The sequence below is a fragment of the Anser anser genome (assembly GCF_964211835.1).
Source record: "Anser anser genome assembly, chromosome: 12".
NCBI lineage: Eukaryota > Metazoa > Chordata > Aves > Anseriformes > Anatidae > Anser > Anser anser.
In genome coordinates this window covers 7,761,286-7,782,124 of record NC_139733.1, presented here as the reverse complement: position 1 = coordinate 7,782,124, position 20,839 = coordinate 7,761,286, and the positions used below count along the sequence as shown (strand labels likewise).

Genomic DNA, 20,839 nt, shown 5'->3' with positions numbered 1-20,839 from the left:
ACAGTGTCTGTTCACCTGACTCAACAGGGAAGTCTGAGCAGTGGCTGGTGCCATCACTTTGCTACAGGGAAAGAAGCAGCTGCACTAGTAAAGCAAACCCAGCAGACGTCTACGACAAGCCAAAGTCCCAGGTCCCATTTGGCTGGGGTAAGTCACCCATGCCCACGTCCCCCAAACCTACCCAGCACACGGTGTTGGCAGAACCAACCCCGAAAGGAAAGACAAGTTACTCTTGTGTAAATGTGATGATGGAGGAGCTGTTCTTTTGAGCCCAACCGACAGCCAGCCCACAGGACAAGAGCTGTCTCTTCTACAAACTCAGCAGCCCCACTGGGGCATTTGGCTTCATTTGGTGAGCCAGACAACCTCAGGGAAACAATGGTCTACTGCAAAAACAGGCATCTGATCACCAGTAAGGGAAAGAAGTTGATCACTACCAGTATTTTTGGGTGAAGTTTCCTATGCTCAGCACCTCCAGTGGCCTCCCTGGGCATGAACCAGTGCCCTAGCAACTCACCTCCATGAGAAGCCACATGAGATCCAGCAGCTGCTGAATAAGGGGATGGGCCTCCACTGCCCCTCCTCGCTCCAGGATGCTCAACAGGAAGGTCATGAGCACATCTTCCACCAGGTACACCTTGCACTGCAGACAGACAGGCAGGTCAACAGTCCTCCAGGGCAGAGTCATTTCCGAGCAAAGGCCAAGGCCCAGTTCACCTCCCCTTGCAAGCACAAAACCAGGTACCTACAGAAACTTGCACTGAGCAGTCAAAACTCACCATGAGAGGGGAGAAATAATTGAAGATGTGGGCTAATGTGATCAACACTGTGGGTTCTCCCTGCAATTGCCACATGGATGTGTCCTTCTCCACCAGCTTCCCCTCCTGCAATGCCAAACCCAGAAAAACACACAGCTTGGAGCTAGCCCAGTCCACCCTGCACCAACGACTGAAAGAACTGGGGGCCTGGAGTAGCCACTGTTTGCTACCCCACACCTCATTGGGCTAGAAAGCTTGAATGTGGCAAATGAGGGTGGCAAGGCATCCAGGACCATGTCTCTGGAGAGGTGTAGTTCAGATCAGACATCATTTATTATCAGTAACGTGCATGCAGCCTGACAATCTGTTTTTCCAGAACATGGTTTGAGTGCGTGTGACTACTTGTAAATGGGAATCCCTGCAGGAGACCTCAACTAGTAAGCCAGGCCTCCAAGCAAGCTGAGATCAGAGCAGAGGGCATTCCCTGTCCTTTGTGCAGAAACAGATCATCTCTCACCCTAGAGGAAAAAAATGTTTTCTAGTGAACACTGGTATAGCCAAAACAGTTCTCGAGGCAGACCTGCCTTGAGAACTTGACTGCATCATGGCACCAGGACATCAGGAAAACATTTGGGATATGAACAAGTTTCTTTCAAGGCTGCAATATCACATGCATCAGTTCTGACCCCAACAAACATCACCCCTTGGAAGAAAACGTCTTAGGACTGAGAACGAAGCCCAGTATGATTTAACTTTAGCCTCAGGGTGGAACTATTAGGAATCCCATTTTGCAAGTCCAGAGATGTGCATGCCCCATGCAAAAGCAAGCAGGTGTTTAGACTCATAGGTGTATGGAAACATCTGAGCTACCAGCAGGTACAAAGAAGTGCATAAGCATGTTTCCTGGCATGATGCCCCACAGACCTGCTCAGGAACCTTAGCCTACCGTCACATCGATCCCGATATGGATCACATTCTTCAGGTAGCCTAAAAGCCTGCGAGCCTTCACGAGGTCTGAGACAGGAGGGTCTTGCAAGGGGTGGTAGCCTTCCACTGGATACGTAGGCAAGTGTTAAGGTGCAATCCGATCCTTTCAAGACTTCTTTTGTTTGTGCAAAGAAAATAGTGTCTATTTTACTTTATATCCATGCATGCCTAAGTCGCAGTTCAAATCAAATAAATAGATGATAAGCCACAAGATCTTTTCCCCACTTTGCCCATACTGCAACCACCAAGGATTTCCCTAAATGCTCTGTCCTCATCAGAAAGACCACCAGGAGCCTCCATGACAGCTGTCAACAAGCACATCCAGGACTGCTCTGACAAGGGCTGCAAGTCTCAGCTTCTGCACAGAGACAGCAGGCAATGCTCCTACCACGTCAGAGGTCCTGCATACCTGAGAGGTGGAACAGACCTGAAGCCAACAGGCTCAGAAGCACAAATGCACAAGGGTTTCCAGACCTGGAGAGTGAGACCTTTGCAGGAGCTGAGTGCCTGGGATCTGGCATCACGCAGCTGCAGCGTAAGCTACTGAGTGAGAGCTCAAAGCAAACCTCATTTCAACAATTGCTGGCACCTGAAAAGGTGACTGCGTGCCTTGCAGTTGTGCACCGAGAGATGGCTGCTTCTCTCCTTGATTCTGCTCTGAGCAAAAGCGCCAAGAAAAAGTGAACTGCACTCAGGTATGTATATTCTATAGCCTCAAAGGATGGTCTCAGGACAGGTTCTTCTCCCTTTAGACCTCCTCTTCCCACACCCAAAGGATATCGAAGTGGACGGCTCCCAAAGTTAAAAGCAACAGACTCTTTGAATGACAGACTGATAGCAGGGAAGTATGCCATTCCAGCACCTCTTGTGATGTTATCAAAAGCAGTTCCCAGAGATATGCCATTCCTGAAAGAAGAAAAAACAACAAAACTTGAGCCACAGTAGGAGGTTTTTGTGGTCAGCTGGACAATCCAGGTATCTGCATTCCCCTCCCAGAGCCCTGCCAACGTGGACACATCAGTCATTCATGGCTCCTCGCTTGGCAGACATGCAAACCCCACAGTTTTACTGAGCAAGTGCCCTGGGGAGCACAGCAGAATTCCCATTTTCATATAACAGCATGAGAAGGCATTGGAGTCTGCACAGTACGAAAAGCCCCACTCAGCACCAAGGGCAACCAAAATCCTTACTAGATATCTGACCGGCAGGGCATATTAAAGGCAGGTGACATTTTTGGCCTCATCCATTTGATGTTGGTGGAAAGAAAAGGAGAATGGTCTCAATCTACTATTCTCAAAAGATGGCAGAAGCATCTGACAATTTTTATTTCCAGCTGACTTGCTGCAGGCTGCAGTTTAGGGCCAGGGAACAATTCTTCATAGAATCACAGAACGGTTTGGGTTGGAAGGGACCTTAAAGATCATCTAATTCCAACCCCTTCCACTAGAGCATAGGGACAGCTTCCACTAGACCAGTCTGCTCAAAGCCCAATCCAACCTGGCCTTGAACACTTCCAGGGATGGGGCATCCACAACTTCTCTGGGCAGCCTGTGCCAGGGCTTCACCACCCTCAGATTCTTACTCCAGCTGGCTGCTGCTCATTGTCTGTTGGAGATGGAAGCTGGAGATCTATCAGCCTTTTCACACCTCCCTGTGAGTCTAGGGCAGGCAAGGTCTATACTGGCCACAAAAGCAGTCAGTGGGGCTCAGCCAGCTGTGGTATTAAGCAACACAACACGTGCCTTCCCTTCCAAAATCCTAGCAAACTTTATACAAACTTAGGAGCTGCTTGGGCACCTTCTTGCCAGCTGCTCCCACCTGAACTTTGGAGACTCAAAAGTCCATTTAGATGGCTTCTGAACACAAAGCAGAGAAGCAGAGGCTGGAGATACTGAGGAACTTAAAGGAGAGAGGGTAGAAAGAGGGCTCAGCAACCTGCTGAGCAGTGCCAAAGCATGTATACGACAAACAGCCACCTGCAAAACAAGGAACGGGACAAAGATGCTTACAAGCAGAAAGCAATGGTGCCCTCATCAAGGTCTATCAGACAGCTGACGATGTCTCCTGCCGCCCAAGACTGCAGTAGAAGGAGAGGAAAAATGTTAGACATATATCTAGGGTGTTCCCACACCGGAAGAAAGACTTTAACCCAACCAATCCCTTGTGATTCAGGGTTGCAGGAGAGACAGCTCCTTCTGACAGCAGCTCACGTGGCATTTTCAGACACTTCTGGAAGCTGCTCATAAGCCTCTGGCTGGGATCTTTTTTCCCCCTCCAGCACTAGGGATGTGCATGGGATCAGACTTATGCCAACACTGCAATCCTCTGATGGGCTACAAAGAACCAGAGCCTTCCAGACACACCAGCATCACTATGCTGGCAATCCAGTCTGCTGGGGCTGCTAAAAGAAAGCACCTATGTGGCACACCCAGCACCTCTCAAGTACAAATCAGTGCTGGCACACAGCCTCCCCAAGAGCACAATGAAGCAGGGAGCACAGCCCAAGGGCATTTCACAGAGCCCATAAGAATCCAGGGAGCAGAAGGAGATGTTTGCTTCTCCGCCTTCCTGGGAGGACAGTACTCACCTTGCCATAGTTGGTAGTGGTCACGTTCCATTTGCGCACCCTGTTGCCATCATATGCATATGAATCTGGTGTATCTCCAACTCCTTCCTGCACCAAAGTATAAAAGAGATTCAGACTAGACCAAGCAGAGAGGATCCCCTTCCTTGCAAGAGCAGCTTCAAGGGGAAGACTGGCAGACAGGGAGAGCAACTGACAGCACATGTGCTCTGCCTGGGCAGAGTGAATCCAATGACCTGTGTGATCTTTGGTTCGGAAATATATAATACACGACTTTGGGGTCAGAAGAAGGGTACTAATATATGACACTGCCAAAACAGCCCCTCAGGATGCCTGTCACCTCCCCTCTCATGCAGCAGGGATTGGCAGGTTAGTGGAACTCCACAGCTGACACACCTTCCCAGCATCAAACATCCCACCCAGCGCCTGACAAGAGCTGGCCTGGGCCTGCCTCCCCTAGGCAAAAAAGACCTGTAGTATTGGCTGCTGCGGGTCTTCCCGAGAGACAGCAGCCAGCACTGCAGAGCCACGCACGCTCTGGAGAACCTGCCAGCTGAACAGCAACACATCCATGCAGAGGCAACACACCCAGTGCACAAGCCTTTTGCTCCACACACCACTCAGGGAACAGAGACCAGAAGGAGAGTTGAGTAAAGATCTGTTAGTTAGCTGCAGATTTGGCATTTCTAGTGTGTGTGGTGGGCACAAAAAGCCAGCAGGGCAGGAGCGCAGCACCAGTGCAATGCTCCATGCTGACCTAAAATGTGGTGGAGTAACAGAGCAGACAGGTGCAGCAGTTACAGTACCTCCTGATTAAATCTGCAGTTGAGAGTACACCAGCCAATCTGCATGAGTCCCTGGGAAGAGATGAGCACCTCGTAAATCCATTTTCCTGAAAGAAAAAGATGACACACACAGTAAATCCATGCTGCTTGACTCATTGTTAGAGAAGCAGAACCTGATACTGCTCCCACAGAAGAGAATCTGGGCACTCAACGGATCTTTGCAACATCCCTGGCATTTCCCTCCCAATTGTTTACTTGGGTACCACGCAATCCTCCATCCTTCTGACTTCCTGGAAAAGCCAGTGGAAGAACTGGGGAAGACAGGGCTCAAGATCTAGAACAGCAACATATTCAAAATTTCCTGAGCTATCTAGTTGTGCAAGCCTCCACACACTCCTGCTGGGACCTTTCTCAAAGCATCACCCACTTATATCCTTACCTTTATACACGCACGTCGTGGCCCTGATAGAGCCAAAATTACTGTGGCCAATCACCTGGACCGACAAACAAAAGATATTTTAAAGTTAGGCAAAAAGGCCTGAAAACCAGAGCATGATGAACTAACTATTCATGGATCATAGTGTGGGGAAGAGACGTGACGTATTCCCCATCCCTGCAGCTGTACTTAGAGCCAACAGGCCCGAGGGAACCATCCCACATCCTCCCCACAGCTCATCTCTACTTGATAAACCCCAGGGACACATGCAGCATGGCAGCAGTACAAGGGACACATGGTGATTTGTGACAGGCATACAAAGGTGACAGTTATATAGGAAAGACATCTGAATCCTAGACAAACGGCAAGCGGAGACAAGGGCAGCCTCCTGGCTACACAGAATAAAGAGGGAACGAGCACAGGAGCAAGGGTTGTGTGTGCTCGGTGAAAGTACGAAAGGAGTGGAGAAATGACTGAAGTAGGAAAGGATTCAGTTCCAGTGGATTCTTTCAGCTGATTTTCTGTACAAGGAACATCAGCTAAGGAAACAGAAGGGAGCTAATGGAAACAAAGGAGAAAGGAAGCAGCCAGTGCAGCAGCAAGGCCTGGCTTCAGCCTCAGCCTCTCACCACTGTTACAGAAGACTAGAAGGAAGGAAGGAAGAGGCAGTCACTGGAGGGAGGGACAGGAAAGCTGGCTGCTGTCACCAACTCTGCTTAGCCAAGCTCTTCAGTGAGCCCTTGGGCCAGCATAACACTTCCCCTTCCCTGCAGCTCCACTCAGAGCTTGCTGTGACTTAGGGGTACTGCTAGACCTTTTCCCAGGAGAGCTCATTTATTTCCTCCAGGATCCCTCAGCTTTCTGGGTAGACTCCATTTAAAAACATACTGTACAGCCAGTGACAGCGATCTGCCATGAAGAACAAACTGAGTGCTTTTAGTCTCACAAGCCCATTTCCTGCTGCAGCCAGCATCACACTCACCCCAAGTAAGTCATCATCAACCAGCAGGAGCCCCTCAAAACCGCTCGTGTGGTCCAACACTACAGTAGAGGGACCAAGCCGGCCTTCTGCTCCCTGATCTGAAACAAGAGTTGCAGAAAACCTGTTAGGTTTTAGCAGCACACCTGATGAGCGCCACCTGCTAGACTGCAGTAACACTTCAATTCTGCTGCAGCAGCAGAAGACTCAAACAGCATTATCCACGTTAGACCATGAGAACTTCAGGAAAGAAGACACCTGTGATTTAAAAAGAAGCTTGCACAGCAATGCTCAAGGTCTGAGCTCTGCAGCAGTCAGGTGACACGTGAAACCTTCCACGTCACCTGAAAATTTTACTTTGGCAGAGTTCAAAGGCCAAACTAAACTCTGAGCCAAATGTTTGGCCAACACGTCACGTAACTGAAGCCAGGCAGGATTTAAAGGGACAATAAATTAGAGCACAGGAGGGCAGAAAGACGCTTACAGAGGGAACTCTTTTGCATGATACAACTTGTTCTCCCAATTAAGCAGCACAAGCAGAAGCACAAATTGCACAGACACGTTGTGTCTCCTACCTCGACTGTCTTCAGAGCCATTCTCCTCTGCTAGCAACCGGTCAAGGTGTTCCTGTAGGTTCTGGAACGTCAGGTGCTTTCTAGGGAATCAACACACACAGAAGCTCTTCAGAAAACTCTGCCCTCATGTTTTAAAGGCTTTCAGTCCAGACAGTGAACGAGGAAGTTCTGTTGATCTGTTTCTTGCCATGAATCTGAGGAATCTGCTGACCAGCATGTTGGTGCAATGAATGAATCAAGGACCAAACATAGCATGAACAAGCAAAGTAGTTAACAAAGGATCTTAAAGTCTTCAGTCTGCTCAAGAGTATCTTGCCAGCATGTATTATCAATGACTACAGACTGAGACTGCTGCAGTCAGCATCGTACAAATTCAGCCTGTCAGGATTAGTTCTTTTCCCAAGTACTTCATAATACAAAACAAAAGAGAAGACTGTACCAGGGGATGAAGCAGTTCAAACAAAGGTCAGGCTAGCCCAGCACCCTCCCTCTGACAACAGCAGAAAACATGGTGTCTTCACACCTTTTGTACTGAATAGAAATCTCACACCCCGCCCATTTCAGGCTACCACTTTAGATGCCTTCCTCACAGCAGCCTCCCCCAGTTCTCTCATTTCAAGGCTAGCTTACTTAGCAGTTCATCATACAGGAGCCATTCCAGACTTCTGGCTGTTGCTCTTACCCTTCCTCAAAACCTCTGCAGCTCCAAGATACCCTTTTGGAAGTAGTGAGACCAGAACCACGTGTTAACCGAAAAGAGCATGAAGCACTAATTCGTTCAGTGACATAATAGTTTTCATTATCTTACATCCCTCTGTTAACAATCCCTTGCTTCCTATTTGCTTTTTCTGACTTTCTCCTTGTTTTATTCCCCACCCAGTCTCACACTCATGCAGAAGTCAGCTAATGGCCCATTATTTTATGCACAAAGTTGGGGCTGTTCCCCTTTCAATACACCACCTCGCATTTCCCTAGAGCGAGTTTCAATGATGACTTCAGTATCCAGTCACTGTCTCACAACCACCCTATGTTTACATTGCTCTAAATAGCTTCGTAACAGCAGCAAACTTTGTCATTTCATGCTCTTTTCTTTTCCAAGACTCTCAAGGTTGCACAGAACAACATCAGTCGTACTGAAGGTCTTTTTGGGACCAACAGAATTTCCCTTTACTGTGAGAGTCACTGGTTATTCCTGTCCCTGTTCCCATTTCCAAAATCTTCTGTGGAACAACCTTCTCACTTCCCTGGGACTAGGACCTCCTTAAGACTGTGGTAAGAGACATTTTGAAAAATCTGATGGATGTGAAAATGCACAGAAGTGGAAATGAAGAAGCAGCTTGGGTTGTCATGAGAGAGAGTGGCTTCAGCAAGGCAGATTAATCAGCAGCTAGCATGGAGAAGAAGATCTGGAGAGAGGCCAGAAGAGCATGAGACAGCTAGAGAGAGGTCTGCTATGAGCTCCACTGAGGAACAGAAGCGTCCAAAGACAACATATCATACCATAAAAGTTGCTCTCATGTGGCAAATGGTATTTTCAAGACCTATTTGACTGCTACTGGGCTTTCTACCAAATATCCAAGTCCAGGCAGAAGGGTGGAAAGAAGCTAAAAAACAGAGAGACCAGGCACACAAACTGCCAGTTCTAAGCTTCCAAGTCATTCATCACCAGGCAAAGAAATTAGAAGTATGGAAAACCAAAACGCCTGGGCAGATAGAATATTCCAAGGCACACTGACAGGAGAGCTTGTGGCAAAATAACCCACTTTGCCTCCCCCCACAATAGCCTTAGCTCACTAAGTGTATAGAGGGCCAGGAGCTATTTTTAGAAGCTCTGAGCTCACATCTGAGCTGGCATCACTAAATATAGCCCGTGGAATGTGAGCCCAGCCAGTCTGCAGCACCGCCAGCCGGCAGCAGCTACACACCTGCCTCACTCTGCAACACCTGTACCTGCCCTGAACCCCTTCCACTTGCCTCTGGCAAAAGAGCTAAATGCAGGGAAAGTGTTTCTCATCCAAAGCTACGAGTTGGTGGGCTACAAGGTGAAGGAGATCTGAAAACAAACAGAAGAAAACAGACACTGCACAGCAACTCTGTGTTTCCTTTCCTTTGGAGGCTCCTAATGGGGAAAGCACCAACAGTACCTCAGCCTGAGAAACATACGGTCTCCCATCTATCAGTAATAGCTTTGCATTTAGTTTACAGGGCACTGACAACCTAGCTTGCATTACTGCACCTAAAACCTGTGCACGTTGCACTTTTTTACAACCAGAGGGAGAACAGGAAGGGTAAGGCGAATGCCCACTTGCCCACCTACTTCAGAAACACTGCCTAGTGATCTTGTATGTGGGGTTGTGCATGCAGAAATTTCTGAAGTGTTCTTCCTGTCAAGCCCTTCAGTTTAGAAAAGCCATTAAAGGACAAGAGCCAGGAGTCATTCCTGTACCACGGTGCTGATGTGCTTTTAAGAAAGATCACTGCGTGGCACTAAAAGATCTTTCCTTGCACCACAGTATGGCTTTTCTGGGGACTGGTAGGGCATTGCTTGCCGTCTGGCAAATGAGAAGTCCAATACCTGTACGCAGCTGCAGGCTGGTTCCCATCAGCACTGGTAAAGACGCGATGCAGATAGTCATTCAGCAGCCTGCTGTTCACTATCCCTTGTGAAAAAGGAGAGAAAAGTAAGCTTCAGGAGTCAGGAGGTAAACTCACACCATTCATTTCAAGTACAAGCAAAAAATTGATAACTACAGGAAAACAACCTTCCAGGTTGCAGATCAGCACGGGGGAAGACAGCTTCAGGAAGCCATTTACGTTCTCACTGTCTTCACTAACGGCCCTAGACACCAGCATTATGGAGCGCATCTCCGCAACAGGGGGCTCCTTCCAGTTTGAGCTGCTCTCCAATGCAAGTGGGCGGCTGTACAGTCGTTCCCTCGCGTGAAACTACGTACTCAGGAACGCTGCTCTGCTACTTCCAGATAAAGTTACTTCAAAAGCTGGATGTGAGGACCCAATTTCATTTCCAAGGGAAATAAAAATAAAAATAATAATACCACCACTGCACTTCCTGATGTCCTGCTTGTACCTGGAACGTTCTCTGTAGCTACTACATCTCTTCACTGTGCTGGAGAAGATGCGGGGACAGAGAGGCTCGCAGACACAGCTCATCTAGGCTAACTCACAGCCTCCTTAAGGCTGTATGCCTCGCAGTAGCTTTCCTTGTGCAAAACAATCCCTGGTGCCCCACAAAGCAGCTTGCCTTACTTGTGGGTGCCACGGAGCCCTCAAATACCAGCCTTGCGGTCTCACAAGCAGGATTGTGCCGGGTTGGCCGGTGCAAGAGCAAACGGACTGCCCAGCAGTATCATCATTTCCGAGGAAAGCATTAATCCGAGAACCCGAGAGGCCGTCTGCCCTGGAAGAGGAACTCCCAGAGTCCGATGGGACAAAGACAGGCAACACCACGTCCTCCAGCACCACACGGCTGGAGAAAGGGCACCGCGACATGAGTTTCTGGCGGAGTCCTTCGTTCTGCAGGAAAGGCCCTCCCAAAATCTCGCCTCGGCTCAGGGATTCACTCGCTTTCTGCCCCACCACGCCTCTCTCAGCACGGCCACTGCCACTGGAGGCAGTCGATCTCAAGCGAGGCGAGGGGCGCTCACCCCGCTCCACAGCGGTCCTGCTTGTGCGAGGCGTGTACAGCCCGTACCTGCGACCTTGGACTTCTCCGGCTCAGTGCTCAGCCTGTAGTTCTTCCTTGAGAGAGCAGGCCCAGCACCTCGCGACGTCATTCTTCACAGGCACCGGTGCCAGAGCGGGCATAAGACAGGCAGACGCCTCGACCCAAACCTGCTGGGGAGGATGCTGCCGTTAAACTTGTCCCTTTCTTGCAGGCTCACGAGCGTGGCCTGAGCAACCCGGATAAGCCGAAGCCGAGTCCTTGCGCTAACGGCAAGGCCATACAAGAGCCCAAAGCCGGCTGCCAGCCCTGCTCTCACCTGCCCCTCCTGTCCAATCACCCAACACCTTCCCAAGCAGACAGATCAGCCCCGCAGATACAGCGTTAAGCCATGCTCCAGCCAGCCCCACCACACAGACCCCATGCCAGCGAAAGGCAGGGGCAGAACTCAGAGCCCATTGCCACGTGCCAGGAGAAGAAGAATACATTCAAGTTGCTGTTCTGCCCAGCTGACAATTATGCCCCTCTCCTGTTTCTGATTACCCAGGTAGCTGACCGTCACTGGGAGGCACGTTCACTAGGCAGCCATCTGACAAACCGCTTTGTGGCAAAAAGCAACGAAAGATACAAGGGGAGCAAAGACTGTGGGAATCAAACGGTTGGTGCTCATCTCGTACAGAGCAGAAAATAAGGTGGGACGAGAAAAGTCAGGGAGCTTGCCAAGTGACTGGCCGAGTGGCCAGATGGGTACCCGAGCTGCTGAAACGGCCTAAATGACCAGGCAAGGAGTGCAGCGCGAGTACACCAGAGCCCAGCACCGGACAAGATGCACCAACGCTGGCACCGTGGCAGTGCCACAGCTCTTTTCCCACTGGAGCAGATGCTGCTGCCAGCAGGTCTGAGAGAGGACAGAGCAGGGGACGCACAGCAGCCCCTGTGCCGCTCCGACCCGCGATTCAGTGCACAAACACAGCGCCGGCCCCAGCAAACCTGCCTGGCTCCGAGCGTGGCCAGGCACGAAACCGCCCACTCTTGGCAATGGCGAGCGGCTCCCAGAGGAAGGGCAGAACGAGCGGCGCGGGGAGGCCAGTTTTGAACCGAGGGGAGGCAGGACAGGCAGGAAGGGCCAGCAAACGCAGCTCCGTCCCGCAGCTGCGCCCGATACCTCCCTCTCCGGCCAGGGCGAGGGGATGGAGGCGGCGAGGAGGAGGCAGCCGGGCGCCCAAGGCCGCCGCCCTGCCCCGCGCTCACCGCGGGCGCTCGACCCGCTGCGGCACCCGCCGCCCGGCAGCATCCCCGCCCCAGCCGCCCCAGAGCCCCGCTGGCGCTGCCCACGAGCAGGAGCGAGCCCCAGGCGTGCCCCCCGCAGCGGGAGCTGCCCCGAAGCCGGGCGCGTGCCCCGACCACAGCGAGCCCCGAGCCCCGAAGCACCCCTCAGCCTGCGCCGCCTCCCCCAGCCCGAGCCCCGAGCCCCCAGCTCCGTCCCCCTCCGGCGGGGCGCAGCCTCCACGCGCGTCGCGGGCCGGTGCCGCCCCGGTGGGGGCAGCTCCCGGGCACGGCCGGGCCCCTCCCGGGTACCGGGAGGAGGGGGCCCCGCGGCGGCCCAGGCCCAGGCCCGGCGTCCCCGCACTCACCGCCGGCCCGGCCGCGCCGCCGCCGCCGCGCTACGGCGAGCCGCGAGGGCCATGGCGGGCGGGCGGGCGGACGCGTTGCCGGGAGACGGGCGGAGGCGCCGGGCAGGGCCGCGGCCTGGGCCCGCTTCCCGGGGCTGCTCCGGGCCCCTCGGGGCCTTCCGGCCCGGCAGGAGGGTGACCGCAGCCCCGCGTCCCCGGGCCGTCAAAGCCTGAGCGCGGGGCGACGGGAGGGTCCCACCTGGGGGCGGCCCGGTGGAAGCAGCGGGAACAGGCGAGAGGCTTTCTTTTGTAACCTTCCTTACGGATTGCCTCTGGTCACTGCTAATAAAGGTTATCCTTCCTAAGCGATATCAAGTTATCCCAAAATTACTAGCAGAAAGGCAGGTATATATCCATTTCGACAGCAGCAGCAATCAATAATAGCAGCCCTCAATTGCAGCAGTACGTATTTGTATTCCAATACCACATATTGCTACAAACTAATCCCTAGTGAAGCAACAAATAAGCTTGGGCGTAAGTAATTAAATGCTCGCCTCTATACAAATATAATTCAAAATAGCAGCAGCACAGTGCCCACCAAACGGCTCCCAGAAGTGGTGCTTTGAAACCACTCCAGGAAGGGGGGCCCTGCAGTGGGCAATGGACGAAGTCTCTCTTTGAAGTTGATCCGCATCGTGGAGTCTGCGGTCAGCCTGGCATCCCTGGTGAGGGTCCAATAACTCAACTAGGAGATCCTGTAGAAAAGTTCATTCTGGGGAACTTCTCAGAGGAGGAGGCTCCATTTGTGGCAAAAAAAAAAAAAAAAAGTCATTTTTGTATCACAGAGACATAGACGGTGTAGGGCACAACCATCTGGAGCAGCCAATAGATCTAAGTAATTTCTGTTTTTCACCCAGGACAGCCAATAGACAATGATACTTTTTTCCGTTCTCTCAGAGCAACTTATAGTTTTCCCAGACTGTCTTTTCATTCAGATAGAACAGCCAACAACAGTTGACAATTCCATACTTTCTCAGGACTTTTTCCCCTTTTTCCAGACTATTTTTCACTTTTCTGGACTATACGTTGTCGGTACAGTTCCTTGGTTTTGAGCATACCAGTGGTATCTCAGGACACCTCTGTTTCTTAGGTACCCAACTGCACGTCAAAGATGCCAGATGTGCTTTTCAAGGACACTTTTCATTCACAGGCCTTGTCCCGGGCCAGATTCTCAGGCTAGCAGTTCTCAGACATCTTCTGCCAGTGTTTTAGCAGGCCATTTGTGTTAGTATTTTCCCCTTTATAACCAGACTGCCTTTATGGCTGCTCCCATCACTCCATCCCTTGGCCTGTGACCACTTGTGTATCACTATGAGACTACACCATATCTGGTGCATCTCTCTTGCCTCCTAATGTGTGAGGTGGAGGAGACGCATGTCCCCGTTAGGTCCAGTGGTGTCACTCCTGAGAGTGTTTGTTGGTTGAGACATGGGTATACAGTACCAGTTCAGATAAGAGTGATAACAAATAGCTATTTGATACAAAACAAAACGCAGAAAAGCACAAATCTGACAGTCAGAATGAGGACCAACATCATTTGGATATGTCGCACCTGTGTTTGGAGGCCTGGTAGCCAAAACCACAGCCATGTCAGCTGACAGGCCTTCGAGAACACATTGTTCTTGGGCTATTTGGTGGGAGGTACAGATCTGTCACTGAAAAATATTCACATCTTGTTTGATCTGTTTGGATTTGTTAGCAAAAAAGCAACAGGTAATATTCATTGATGCGCAAACACCTCCTTGTGAGGCTAAAATGTAGTCCAAGGACAGACAATATCGGATAGCCAATTGTGAGACCAAATTAATCAGTCTACTGTATACTCTTTAAAGCACCCACAGTAGCATTCTGGGTAATTTCAAGCACAGCAGAAATGCCAGCAATAGCTCTGTATAGTTCAGCAACACCTGAGTTTAGGTATAGCACATGTACCGACTTAGGAAATTTCGCTGGTTTTGCGATGAACAGGTTAGACATTCTGCACTTATTATGTACAGGAAAATGGTTGTGTTGGAAGTTCAATGCTAAATCTCTAGATCAAAATGCACAGGCAGTGAGACATGATATGGCACACGTACCTCCTAGCTGCAATGACAAGCTCCTGAAAACATTAGAGCTGCAAAGCCAGAACCTCCTCGGCGTTGAAATGGTAGGCCACAAGCCCTGCCCAGAATCTTTGCAATGTTTGTAGAATGAATACCATGGAACCAGGATCACAGGCCCTGGTTATTGTGGGGGATTTCAACTACCCTGACATTTGCTGGAAGGCCTACTCAGCCAGCCATCCGCAGTCCAGGAGGTTCCTTCATTGTATTGATGATAACTTCCTGATGCAAATGGTGGACGTGCCAACTAGGAGAGGAGCGCTGCTGGATCTTGTCCTCGCTAACAAGGAGGGTCTGGTTGAAACGGTGAAGGTTGAGGGCAGCCTTGGTTGCAGCGACCATGAGACGGTGGAGTTTGGGATCTCATGTGGCAGGAACAGAGTACCGAGCAGAATCGCAACCCTGGACTTCAGTAGGGCCGACTTTGGCCTTTTCAAGCATTTGCTAGGGGAAATTCCATGGGACAAGGTACTTGAAGGAAAAGGAGCCCAAGACAGCTGGTTAGCATTCAAGGACTGCTTCTTCCGAGCTCAAGAACAGAGCAACCCAACAGGTAAGAAGTCAGGAAAGAGAGCCAGGAGACCTTCATGGTTAAACAGGGAAGTGCTGGGCAAACTCAGGTGGAAGAGGACAGTCTACAGATCATGGAAGGAGGGGCTGGCCACTTACGAGGAATATAAGGCTGTTGTCAGAGGATTTAGGGAGGCAACTAGGAAAGCTAAGGCCTCCTTAGAATTAAACCTTGCGAGAAGGGTCAAGGACAACAGAAAGAGCTTCTTCAAATACATTGCAGATAAAACTAACACTAGAGGCAAGGTAGGCCCACTAATGAATGAGGTGGGTGCTCTGGCAACAGAAGATAAAGAGAAGGCAGAGTTACTGAATGCCTTCGTCTCTGTCTATAATGCCAGTGACTCTCCTGAGGAGCTCTGTACCCCTGAGGCCCCAGATGAAGTCAGAATAAAGGAGGAGTTTGCCTTGGTTGATGAGGGCTGGGTTAAGGACCAATTAAGCAAGATGGACATCCACAAGTCCATGGGTCCTGAGGGGATGCACCTGCAGGTGCTGAGGGAGCTGGCAGAAGTCATTGCTAGCCCACTCTCCATCATCTTTGGTAAGTCGTGGGCATCGGGAGAGGTGCTTGAGCACTGAAGGAAAGCAAATGTCACTCTGGTCTTCAAAAAGGGCAAGAAGGAGGACCTAGATAACTATAGACTAGTCAGCCTCACCTCCATCCCTGGTAAGGTGATGGAACAACTTATTTTTGGCGTTGTCTCTAGTCATATCAAGGATAAAAGGGTCATTAGGGGCAGTAAATACGGCTTCACCAAGGGGAAGTCATGCTTGACCAGCCTGATAGCCTTTTATGAGGATAGAACCGAGTGGATAGATGATGGAAAGGCAGTGGACGTGGTTTATCTTGATTTCAGTAAAGCCTTTGACACTGTCTTCCACAGCATCCTCACAGCTACACAAGGAAGTGTGGTCTGGACAATCGGGTAGTGAGGTGGACAGTAAACTGGCTGAAGGGAAGAAGCCAGAGGGTTGTGGTTAATGGGATGGAGTCGAGTTGGAGACCTGTATCTAGTGGAGTCCCTCAAGGGTCGGTGCTGGGATCAGTGTTGTTCAATATATTCATCGATGACTTGGATGAGGGAATGGAGTGTGCTGTCAGCAAGTTTGCCGATGACATTAAACTGGGAGGAGTGGCTGACATGCCAGGAGGCCATGCTGCCATCCATCAGGACCTTGACAGTTGGAGAATTGGACAGGGAGAAATCTAATGAAATATAACGAGGGCAAGTGCAGAGTCCTGCATCTGGGCAAGAACAACCCCAGTCACCAGTATAAGCTGGAGAGCAGTGAAAGGGAGAGGGACCTGGGGGTCCTGGTGGACAGCCGGATGACCATGAGGCAGTACTGTGCCCTCATGGCCAAGAAGGCCAATGGTATCCTGGGGAGTATTGGAAGAGGTGTGCTTAGTAGGTTGAGAGAGGTTCTCCTCCCCTTCTACTCTGCCCAGGTGAGACCACATCTAGAATATTGCATCCAGTTCTGGGCCCCTTGGTTCAAGAAGGACAGGGAACTGCTTGAGAGAGTCCCATGCAGAGCCCCAAGGATGATTAAGGGAGTGGGTCATCTCCCTTACAAGCAAAGGCTGAGGGAGCTGGGTCTCTTTAGCTTGCAGAAGAGGAGACCGAGGGGTGACCTTATTAATGTTTATAAATATGTAAAGGGGGAGTGTCAGGAGGATGGAGCCAGGCTCTTCTCTGTGACACCCAATGATAGGACAAGGGGCAATGGGTGCAAGCTGGGACATAGGAGGTTCCGCTTAAATGAGACAAAACTTTTTTACAGTGAGGTGACAGAGCACTGGAACAGGCTGCCCAGGGCGTTGTGGAGTCTCCTTCTCTGGAGACATTCAAAACCCCCCGGGACGTGTTCCTGTGTGATGTGATTTAGGTGTTCCTGCTCCAGCAGGGGAATTGGACTAGATGATCTTCCAAGGTCCCTTCCAATCCATCACATTCTGTGATTCTGTGATTAGAAAAACAACAACATTTTAGTAACCATGTTTGGCTTAATTGGCAAAAGGGGTTACGATCTACACAGCCAGACATGTCGTTTGGGCTGCACATGTCCCAGTTATTAGCCAACCGTCACCCTGTAGACTATGGCACGTAGAGTTAGGAGCCGCGAAATTAAAGTGTCTTTGACGAATTGTAGTATGAACATTCCCTGTGAGATTCCAAAGTTTCACTCCATTAAAACACCCCTCTGTTTCTAACTGCGCATTCATTAGCGCAGGCCCATGAGTTTTCAGGTCAGAATCAGTACGATACAAGCTTGCATCTCCCACATTCAACTCTGCTGTCGCTCGCGCTCCCCACGGGCCGCTTTTGAACGGCCGGGGAGGCGGCGCTGCTGGCTCTGCCTACACCTCGTCAGCCTCCCTCGTGAGGGCTGCCGGGTCCTGGCGGCTCCCTCGGCTGCTTCGGGTGGCCTCGATGCCGAAAAAAAAGCCCTGCCTGTCTCGATCCCCCGATCCGCTGCAGAACGCGTCTGCCCCGGAGCCGATCGCCTCGGATGCTCCAGCCAGCAGGGGATGGCCCAGAGAAGAAGCCGCTCCCCATTACAATGTTTGGCCCCAAATACCCAGAGGCAGACTAGAAGATGGTGTGGGAGCAGACGTGCTACAACCCCCCGTGCTCAGAGCAGCAGCGACAGCAGCGGCAGCTCTGACAGTGAAGCAGCACCAGGAACGTCCAGCGATTCCTGCATTACAGCGTCCAGTGCCAATCTGGGGCTCGCCAGCCCTGGCACCTCCAGTCCGGAGGTTCTGGGGCCCTCCTGTGGCTCCCCAGCACCCGAAAGGAGCAGCCTCAGCAGCACCAGCAGCCAGGCAGCACCGGGGCCATCCCACAGTTCCCAGGCGACTGAGAGCAGCAGCCCCACCAGGCAGCAGGGGACAGAGCAGAGGACAATTCGCCCACGTTTACATCAGGCCCAAGACACCTGGCACAGTCCCAGAAGACGCCGCAGGAGCAGCCGTGCTGCAGAACCCAGCGCTGGGAGCAGCACCCCCAGCTTGGCCAGTCGGAGGGCACCAGGAACCTCCAGTCACTCCTTGGTGCCCGAAGGCAGACTCCCCGCCGGCCAGCGGGGGCGACCCCGGACAAGAAGCCTTGAGAGCCGCTGGAACGTCCAGCCCCAGATGCCCAGAGCCAGCCCCGAAGACGCCGCAGGAGCAGCCACGCACCACAAAACGGTGCTGGGAGCAGCAGCAGCACCAGATCTGCCAGGGGGGCGGCATCGGGGTCCCCCGGTGGATCCCCAGGGTCTAAACGGAGACGATGCTCCAGCCAGCAGGGGACAGCCCAGAGAAGAAGCTGCTCCCCATTACAACATCAGGCTCCAAATACCCAGAGGCAGACCCGAAGACGGCGTGGGAGCAGACACAACGCTGGAGTGATACCAGTGCTGCTCCAGCTACGACCGCAGAGCACAGCACTGTGTGGGCTGCTGCAGGGAAAGGTGACTCCGTCCTAGACAGACCCAACACAGTCACCGAAACCCGCAGTTTGCAGGCCCAGGGGCTCCTTTGTAGGGACCAAGCCCTTTTGTTCAGGGCCCTGAGACTGCTCTCTGGAGACAAAGCTGGCTTCTCATTACTTACACCCTCGCTTTTATGGCCCAGGCTGTCATTTTCAGGGCGCAATGCCTTATCTTTAGGGCCCCTTAGTTGCACTGTGAGGTGCAGAGCTGCCTTTTAGGGTACAAAGCCTTATTTGTGAGGAAACACCCCGCTTCTTCGGGTCCCAAATCCTCACGCTAGGAGACAAGGCCTCAATTTGAGGGCCCAAAGCCTCCTTTAAGGGTCCAAACACCCATCTGGAGGGACCGAAGCATCACTGTAGGGTCCAGTCCGTGAGCCAGAGACTCCAAAGGCCCAGGGTCCAGGTCTAAAGCCTCACCTTGACGACCAGGCCTCCCCACGCTCCCCCTCCCTCCCCATTTTAAGTCTTCAAAGCCGCATTAGTAAGCCCCCGTGTTTCCTCTCTAGGCTCCAAAGCCTTCTTTTCAGGCTCCAGAACATCCGCTTGGCATCCCAAGTCGTCTTCTGATCGCCTAAACCCTCGGTTTGCAGGCCCAGGGGCTCCTTTGTAGGGACCAAGCCCGTTTGTTCAGGGCCCTGAGACTGCTCTCTGGAGACAAAGCTGGCTTCTTATTGCTTACACCCTCACTTTTACGGCCCAGGCTGTCATTTTCAGGGCGCAATGCCTTATTTTTAGGGCCCCCAGGTGCACTGTAAGGTGCAGAGCTGCATTTTTAAGGTGCAAAGCCTTATTTGTGAGGAAAGCCCCCTCCCTCCCCATTTTAAGTACTATAAATATGAGGGGTTAGAGGGGGGTTGGGTGACGGGAAGGGTTGTGTTGTCGTGGTGGCTTGGGGGCTTACTGTACCCACCCCCGCTAACGTTTGCTCTTTTGTCAGCTTTGGATCCGAAAGTGGGATCTTAACACGGAAAACACAGGGGAGACTTTACTGCTCTCCACATCTACCTTAAAGGAAGTCGTGGGGAGCTAGGGCTCGGCCTCTTCTCACAGACAGCTAGTGATAGGACTAGAAAGTATGGCCTCAAGTTGCGCCAGAGGTTTACTTTGGAAATTAGCGGTGGTTTTCTCGGGTGGGCAGCCAAGTTCCACCGCAGCCTCTCTCTCACTCCCCCTCCTGAATAGGAAAGGGGGAGAAAAAACGATACAAAGGGCTCAAGGGTTGAGATAAGAATGGGGACATCGCTCAACAATTATTGTGACAGGCTAAACAGACTCAGAGAAGGGAGACATTAAGAATTATTGCCTATTACTAACAAGCTAGAGAAGTGAGGAACAAAAGAAAGAAACCCAAAACACCTTTCCCCCCATCCACCCTCCTCTACCTCTTTAACCAAGCGGAGCAGGGGAATGGGGGAATGGCGGTTGTGGTCAGTCCGTAGCACTTTGTCCCTGCCGTTCCTTCTCGGTCACTCTCTTCCCCTGCTCCAACGTGGGATGCAGTCGTTCCCAAAGTGATCCTGCGTGGGCTTCCCACAGGCAGCAGCTCTTCAAGAACTGCTCCAGATACGGGTCCGTACCACGGGGTCCATCCATCAGGAGCACACTGCTCCAACCTGGGTCCCCCACGGGCGGCAGCTCCTGCCAGGTCACCTGCTCCTGCGTGGGCTCCTCTCCACGGGCTGCGGCTCCGGCCCGCAATCTGCTCTGGCGGGGGTCCTCCACAGGCTGCAGCCTGCTTCAGTGCAGGTCCACCTGCTCCACCGTGGCCTCTTCCACGGGCTGCAGCGTGGAACCCTGCTCCACCGTGGTACTCCGTGGGCTGCAGGGGGACAACCTGCTTCACCATGGTCCTCACCACAGGCCGCAGGGGAACTTCTGCTGTGGTGCCTGGAGCACCTCCTCCCACTCCTTCACTGACCTTGGGGTCTGCAAGGCTGTTTCTCACTCCTCTCTCTCTCCCAGCTGCTGTTCCGCAGCAGTTTTTTCCCTTTCTTAAATATGCTCTCACAGAGACGCAAACAACGTCGCTTATTGGCTTGGCTCTGGACAGCAGCAGGGCCCTTATCTAAAATGGGGCAGCTTCTGGATTCTTCTCACAGAGGCCACCCCTATGGGCCCCTGCTACCAAAACTTGCCAAGTAAGCCCACTACAATTTCTTCTCAGAAAGAATAGTCAGGAATTGGAACGGGTTGCCCAGGGAAGTAGTGGAGTCACCT

The 20,839-nt window shown here is 51.9% G+C and overlaps 1 protein-coding gene across 3 annotated transcripts in view; it reads right to left on the bottom strand.

Annotated features, from left to right (window-relative positions):
- RNF123 (ring finger protein 123) overlaps window positions 1-12,229 on the bottom strand; it is a 50,478-nt gene extending 38,249 nt beyond the window's left edge. The window contains exons 1-13 of one of the 3 annotated variants that reach the window (XM_083796026.1): window positions 11,781-12,229; window positions 10,817-10,956; window positions 9,680-9,764; window positions 7,105-7,184; window positions 6,533-6,630; window positions 5,554-5,608; window positions 5,136-5,221; window positions 4,333-4,419; window positions 3,755-3,822; window positions 2,515-2,651; window positions 1,705-1,811; window positions 780-884; window positions 518-643 (exon numbers count right to left, since the gene is read on the bottom strand). In XM_083796026.1, coding sequence (XP_083652152.1) covers window positions 518-643; window positions 780-884; window positions 1,705-1,811; window positions 2,515-2,651; window positions 3,755-3,822; window positions 4,333-4,419; window positions 5,136-5,221; window positions 5,554-5,608; window positions 6,533-6,630; window positions 7,105-7,184; window positions 9,680-9,764; window positions 10,817-10,898 — 1,116 coding nt within the window. In that variant the 5' untranslated portion in view covers window positions 10,899-10,956; window positions 11,781-12,229. Of the gene's footprint in view, window positions 1-517; window positions 644-779; window positions 885-1,704; window positions 1,820-2,514; window positions 2,652-3,754; window positions 3,823-4,332; window positions 4,420-5,135; window positions 5,222-5,553; window positions 5,609-6,532; window positions 6,631-7,104; window positions 7,185-9,679; window positions 9,765-10,816; window positions 11,756-11,780 lie in introns of those variants that run through there. The other 2 variants (XM_083796025.1, XM_083796027.1) reach the window with 2 other exon arrangements.
- Between the last annotated feature and the right edge of the window lie 8,610 nt (window positions 12,230-20,839).